Source organism: Capricornis sumatraensis, chromosome 14 (genome assembly GCF_032405125.1).
Source record: "Capricornis sumatraensis isolate serow.1 chromosome 14, serow.2, whole genome shotgun sequence".
NCBI classification, from domain to species: Eukaryota; Metazoa; Chordata; class Mammalia; order Artiodactyla; family Bovidae; genus Capricornis; species Capricornis sumatraensis.
The window spans coordinates 80,852,937-80,860,270 of record NC_091082.1 but is presented as its reverse complement, the minus strand read 5'-3'; the positions used below and the strand labels follow the sequence as shown (position 1 = coordinate 80,860,270).

The 7,334-nt window shown below is 50.3% G+C and overlaps 1 protein-coding gene across 2 annotated transcripts; it reads left to right on the top strand.

Moving 5' to 3' along the window:
- The first annotated feature begins 2,827 nt into the window (after positions 1 to 2,827).
- Positions 2,828 to 3,720, top strand: G0S2 (G0/G1 switch 2). 2 transcript variants are annotated; one of them, XM_068986319.1, is made up of 2 exons: positions 2,828 to 2,925; positions 3,077 to 3,720. In XM_068986319.1, exon 2 carries the CDS (start codon positions 3,108 to 3,110, stop codon positions 3,390 to 3,392), a length of 285 nt encoding a protein of 94 aa, XP_068842420.1. In that variant the 5' UTR covers positions 2,828 to 2,925; positions 3,077 to 3,107; the 3' UTR covers positions 3,393 to 3,720. The 2 variants fall into 2 exon arrangements, with proteins under 2 accessions (XP_068842420.1, XP_068842421.1); XM_068986320.1 differs by having other exon boundaries at positions 2,844 to 2,921.
- The last annotated feature ends 3,614 nt before the right edge of the window (positions 3,721 to 7,334 follow it).

Genomic DNA, 7,334 nt, shown 5'->3' with positions numbered 1-7,334 from the left:
TAAAGGTTATCCTCAGACGGATACAGAAGAAAACACAGCAGCAAATTCATAATTACATCAACATAAATCCAAGCATGAAGCACTATGAAGGAAAATAAAGCAGGGCATTGGGCAGGGAATGGTAGGATAAAGTGGTGTTTAACATTAATGCCCATGAAATGAAAGTAACTCAAGAATTTGAATAAACTCTGGGAAATACTGAAAGACAGAGGGGCCTGGCATGCTGCAGTCCATGGGCGTCACAAAGAGTCAGACACGACTTAACAGCTGAACAACAGCAAGAGGCTCTGGATTGCCTGGAACTGTTTCAGTTTCAGCAGTGCAAATGCAGCATCTTCCAGAAATCCCTCAGCCCGAGGCAAAGGGTTTGTTGCCCTACAACTGTGACCTTGACTTAAATACCTTGTGTCTGACCTGCAGGATTCAACACAAGGTTTTGCATCTTTAAAGGGACATCAGCACAGTCAAATCACATGCTTAGCTTCCCAAGCGTTAGCCAAATTGCTACCCTGGTTGGCCTCTTCCCCACCCAGACAGAGGAGCAGAGTCAGAAATTCCCAGCATTGGTGACCTTGGATTTCTCAACCTTCTATTCCCACCATCTTGCACTCAGCCCTAGCTACCACCTAAACCAGGAACAGCAAATCCACCAGTGACCCCAGTCCTTGCCGTTTGCTCCTTTACTCTGCCCAGCTCTGGCCAGCAAGCTGGTAAGACCTTCGGGGTCAAAGCTGGGTTATCAGAGAGGGAAACAGGGGAACTCATCTGAGGTGATGTGACATGCCAGAGTTAGTCACAAGAAAGGGGAACCCCAGATAAATTACAGCTTGCTGACCTTGGGAGACGTGCGGCTTGTGTCTCTTGAGTTACAGAAATACCGGAAATGCTCACTGAAGTGTCAATTTTGGAGTTTTGGAGGCGAAAGCTCCACGGGGCTGACTCACCCTCAGAGCAGAAACCACGTGAAAGTCCTGATATTAAGATGACAGCACGCACTCATTCAGAAGTCACAGTGTTTCAGACTCACATAGTTCTTGGGAAAGCTCACAGATCACTTCTGCTGGTTATTAAAGACCAAAATTGTAAGAAAGGTTCAAAGAAAATGCCCAAGACTGATATTCATCTCCCTGGTTACAGAAGCTTCCTGCCTGACAAGCTTAAAGGAATAATAAGCAGGGGACACGAGCTCCAAGAATCACCCCCATTTGGCCCCTGGTCACCTTGCCTGCTTGTGTACAGATTAAAATGTAGAATTTCAAATAAGCTCTTCAGGTAACCTTGCCCAAGCTGCACACACAAATCGTACTAACTGAACTACAGGGGTGAAGGGCAGGTGTTACTGTTGTTAAACTCATTTGTCCAGGAAATTGCCTCAGACTCCCAAGAAAAATTACTGTTAAAACTTCCAACAAGCCCAATATGTAATCCCTGCAACAGCCCTTTCCGGGTCCCTCCCCTCGGGGCTCAGCCTGACTGATGTTGCCAGGCTATTGCAAGGTTGCATCACTGACCTTTGCAATTGTCTGGCCTGTCCAATTTCCCTATCCTCTCTCTGCCCTCTCCTTTTCTCCGCTTGAAGGGCTTTGGCCCAGGGTCTCTCCTTTTCCCCTACTTGCTAACTAACTCTTATATGTGAATAACCAAGGCTAAATCAGAACCCTCCCTCGCCTAAGGTGATCCTGGTTAAAATCAACCCTACCTTCTTCATGCTTCCAAGGGTATTCTCTACTCCTTAGCTTCTTACCTTAACTGTCTATTCTCACCTTTCTGCCAAATGGAGCTGGTACAGCTGTGCTGCTCCCCAGGTCCAGGGAAGTGGGATATAATTGTTGAGGGACGCAGCAAATATTTGCAGTTCAGGCCAGCAAACTTTCCCCAAGGCCCATCTTTCCATGTTCACCTCGCCCCAGTGCTCAACTTCACGTCTTAAGTGGCAGTGGGGAGAGTTTGGATTTAATGGCAGTTCTCTGATACACAGAAGTACAAACCCCTACAGACACAAACATCACACCACACACACACACACGTCTGTGCATAAAGGGCAGCCTCAATGAATAGTTACCCATCAAGTGACCCTAGCAATGCAAGCGCCCATGACTAAACCAGTTAGACCAGAGAGAAATGTTAACTATAAGCACAAACTTCATTCCTTATGCAGAGCCTGGAGACCCTTTCTGTTTTCATAACCGGATCCCTCTTCTTTCCTTGTACCTCAAATCCCTATACGTGCGGGAAGATGACAAACTTTCTTTATGAAAACTAATTTTTCAGTTAAGTAGAACCCCGGCTTCCCTTGAGAATCCACCTGCAATGCAGGAGACCTGGGTTCAATCCCTGGGTTGGGAAGATCCCCTGGAGCAGGGAAAGGCTACCCACTCCAGTATTCTGGCCTGGATAATTCCCTGGACTGTATAGTCGATGGGGTCGCAAAGAGCCGGACACTCCTGAGCGACTTTGACTTCACTTTCAGGCGTCCTCACCAAGGGTCCTTCCAGACCTCTCCGGATGAGGGAAGCTGTGGTCCAGCCACACCATTAAGGAGGTCGGAAATGGGCGCGGATTCCTCCCCGGGCTCCGGGTCCTCACCTTTGTACATCCAGGCCCTCCTCCCCGCCCCGGCCTCAGGCCCCCGCCCCCAGCCTCCGGGCTCGCAATTGCAGGGAGGGTGTGCACAGCTCGTGGCCGCCACCCCAAGGTCCCTGCCCCGCCTCTCCCCTTCTTCCCCCTCCTCTCTCTGGCTGGCCCGGGAGCCCAGGAGGCGGGGCTCGGAGAAACAAATATAAGCGGCCCCGGGGGCACTGACCAGGTGCCAGTTGCCGAGTCCCCATCCCGAGGCTAGGAGGAAGGCGAGGAGAAGCAGAACGCAGAGGCACGGGGCCCACGCACACGGCGATCGCCGCCTCAGCTCGGGCGGCGCCCCTGTAGGTGAGCGCGGCGCGGAGGAGCGCGGCGGGACGCGGGGTCCGCGGTGCGCTCCCCACTCCCTGCAGGCCTCCCCTCGAGAGAGCCGAGAGCTGCAGCCGGCCTTCGGAGGCTGAAGGTCCCCCCACCCCGCCCCGATCCGCTGCTCCCGCAGGTCACCCCCACCCCGAGAGCCCGCAGCCCAGATGGAGACGGTGCAGGAGCTGATTCCCCTGGCCAAGGAGCTGATGGCGCAGAAGCCCAGTGCGAAGCTGGTGCGAATGTACCTGCTGGGCGGCGTGCTGGCGCTCTTCGGCGCGGTGCTCGGCCTGATGGAGGCCGTGTGCGGCCCCTTCGCGGCCGCCGGCCGCCGGCGGGAGCGCGAGGCGACCCTGGCCGAGCTCGGGGAGCCGGCCCCGCGGGAGCAAGGCAAGCCACTGGAGGCCGCCCAGGCCTGCCGGGCCCTGTCCAACCGGCTGCACGCCTCCTAGGAGCTCGGGGGCCGGCGGAAGGAAGGGAAGAGAGACCCCGGAGAGGGGCGAGTGAGCCAGGGCCGGAAGGGCAGGCTCGAGTGGGCGTGCTGTGCTGTCTGAAGTTGCTTCTGAGAAGCCACCGACTTCTAGAACTGAACTACCACGCGGATCCGCCAAAAGGAGCTTGGGACTGAGTTCGCTGCTGTGCAGCACTGCAGGAAGATGCCACGTCCAAAGCTAGGTACCTTCCAGCCACCTGAGTGCATCTAACATTTTGCACGAGGGTGAAAGGAGAAACGCTTTTTATATTATTGTTGTTGTTATTATTATTACAGTGATTGCGTTTTGAAATAAAAAACCGTTTTGTATATATCTCAGCATCTGATTCCTGAGGGCGGGGGGAGGAGGGCACAGTTACCTAGCATGGGCTGCGGGGGGTGCTGGCTTGCTGGGGTCTTACCTGAGGCCAGTGGACTGAGCGTCCAGTGGAGACCAGGCAACTTTTGCTTCACCGCCCCCCGACTCTGATCTTGATGTTACAGGCTTGTAATCCTGTCGAGAATTTATTTTTGCTTTGTGTTAGGAATGGCAAGACAGAAGCTTTTTCGAAGTCCCACCATACTTAGCATTTCAAGCTCAGAAGATAAACAAGCTAGTGTAAGTGAAAGAGAGATGCTGTTTAACTCTAGGGCAGAAAACCTGTTTGCCATCTCACACCTGTGCACCAGAGGGTCCTGTTAACAGCTCTTCCTTCCTAACTGTATTTGGGGTGGCGGGGTGGGGGCGGGGCGGAGGACAGCGGGGGGCAGGGAGGAAAACTAGCTAGCTTCGAGGAGAAGAGGGAAGGCGATCTCCCAAGAACATTTCATTGAATGTCTAGCTCTACCCAGGCTTCCTCCTCACAAACTGAATCACAGTGGGAAGCTCTCATTTAAGAGGGGGAAAGACTGGTTATCACAGGCTTGAGTCCCCTTTTTGTGCTAATAACTAATCTCCGTGGCTCTGTAGGGCTCAGCATATCAGCATAAAAAGTGATAAACAGTGGCTCTTAAAGAAGTAGCTAGGGGCAGGAGCCTGAAGCCACTCTCCACCTGCCCTCACCAGGTACGGACATTTCACTCTCACCATCCATGGCTGTGGATTTTTGCCAAACGTAGCAAGGATCCTCCCATTGCCTCTGACCAGACTGTCCCTCCACCACCACCCTCTTCTGCTCCCCCGCACCCCCCCGCCGCCACCAACACACACACCCTTTCACTTTATTTCTGCCAGCTCACATCCTACCCCTCATCAAGTGGCATGTCTGCCTGAAATCTATCTTTATCACTCCAAACGAAAGAGCAGTGAGATTAATCAAGAGAAAAGACATGGATTTAAAGCAAAAGAATATCAACGAAACCACTGTTCTCCCAGTTTTCAAAATGGGAAACTTGGTCCTGTATTAAGGAGACATATGGCACCCCACTCCAGTATTCTTGCCTGAAAAATCCCATGGATAGAGGAGCCTGGTAGGCTGCAGTCCATGGGGTTGCTAGGAGTCGGACACGACTGAACGACTTCACTTTCACTTTTCACTTTCCTGCACTGGAGAAGGAAATGGCAACCCACTCCAGTGTTCTTGCCTGGAGAGTCCCAGGGACCGGGGAGCCTGGTAGGCTGCCGTCTATGGGGTCGCACAGAGTCGACAGCAGCAACTTCGTCTTAAATGTCCAGAAAAGGTTTCAGTTCACCCCATCTTATTCTTCCCGTTTTCCTTCCCAAGCACCTCTCTTACGCTATTATTGTTCCACTGATGCAGCCGCTCCTTGGTCCAGCTGTCAACATCTCAAACCGCCTCCCTATATTCACCTCAAAACACTCACTGTGGGACCGGGTTTCACCCTTCCTTCATCCTGCTGCTCCTCCATCAAAAGCGTGAGCGCCTAAGCTCCCATCCAGGTTTTCCAGTGTCTCCATGATCTGCTCAGAACTCAGCCCTCCCACCTGATGCCCTGCGTGAACCCCCAGGACCCTCCTCGTCCCTTCTGGTCTTTCGCACCTTTGCACACATTCCTCTTCCTATGCCCACCCACAGTCCCCACACCTTTTGCAACCATAAACCTCAGGTTCCCCAAGAGAGGGATAGTTTCAAATATTGCGCTTCTTGTCAAACTGTACTCACGTATTCCGGATTTTGGTTTAGAAGTCAATGCCTATCATTTTTGTTTGCCTATACATAAAACTACATAAATTTTACATGTGTCCCTAAATATACAGGAAATGCTGGTGTAGTTTTAGCTTTGAAGGTTGTGCCTCATGTCTCTACATGGACAAACTACCCAACCCAGTTAAATCCAAGCCACCAAAATCTTCTCTGTCCTCACTGACCTTGCCACTCTGAGTTCATTCAGTCTGGGTCTCACAGTGGATCACACAGTAATGGACTCCGTAGTCCCTGTTCTTTTACAGGGGTGGTCATCTCTCTCAGTCTTCTTTGTGACTTTCACATTTTTAAAGGTTTTGTGTGTGTGTGTGGTTAAAGTCACATAGACACAGACATGCCACTTGATGAGGACTTCCCTGGTGGCTCAGATGGTAAAGCGTCTGTCTACAATGAAGTAGACCCGGGTTCGACTCCTGGGTCGGGAAGATCCGCTGGAGAAGGAAATGGCAATCCATTCCCGTACTCTTGCCTGGAAAATCCCATGGACAGAGGAGCCTGGTAGACTACAGTCCATGGGGTCGCAAAGAGTCGGACACGACTGAGTGACTTCACTTACTTACTTAAAGTCACATAATATAAAACATGCTCTCTTAACCATATTTCACTGTAGAGTTCAGTAGCACTCAGCATATTCACATTGTTGTATAACTCCCAACCATCATCCATCTTTCAAATTTCTCACCTTCCTAAACTGAAACTCTGTCCCCATTAAACATGAACTCCCCATTCCTTCTCCCCATCCCCACCCCACCCGACCCCTGGCATCAACCAGTGGACTTTCTGACGCTATGAATTTGGCTATTTTAAGTACCTCGTGTAAGTGGAGTCAAATGTTATTTGTCTGCACCTTATATATATATATATGAGGACTTCCCTGGTGCCTCAGATGGTAAAGCGTCTGTCTACAATGCGGTGGACCTGGGTTCGACCCCTGGGTTGGGAAGATCCGCTGGAGAAGGAAATGGCAATCCATTCCAGTACTCTTGCCTGGAAAATCCCACGGACAGAGGAGCCTGGTAGGCTACAGTCCATGGGGTCGCAAAGAGTCGGACACGACTGAGCGACTTCACTTACTTCACTTATATATATATACTGGAATACACTTTTAAGGTTAATGTATGTCCTACAGAGTGTACCTTTTATCCCCTGTACTACTCAGTAGGTTCTCACTAGCTGTTTTGTGCCTAGTAGTGTATATATGTCAATTTCAATCTTTCCATTTATCTCACCCCTCTTTTCCCCTCTTGGTGCCCATATGTTTGTTCTCTACATCTATGTCTCTATATCTGCTTTGCAATTAGGTTTAACTGTACATTATTCTAGATTCCACATACATGCATTAACATAAAGTATTTGTTTCTCGCTTTCTGACTTCACTGTGCTTGACTGTCTCTTGGTTCATTCACATCTCTGCAAATGGCACAATTTCATTCCTTTTTATGGCTGAGTAATATTCCACTGTATATAGGTATCACACCTTCTTTATCCATTCCTCTGTCAATGAACATTTAGGTTGCTTCCATGTCCTGGTTCTTGTAAATAGTGCTGAAATGAACATTGGGGTGCGTGTATCTTTTGGAATTATGGTTTTCTCCAGGTATAAGCACAGGAGTGGGACTGCTGGGTCATACGGTAGTTTTATTTTTAGTTTTTTAAGGCGCCTTGATACTGTTCTCCATAGTGGCTGTACCAATTTGCATTCTCACCAAGTGTGGAAAGGTTCCCTTTTCTCCACATCCTCTCCAGCATTTACTGTT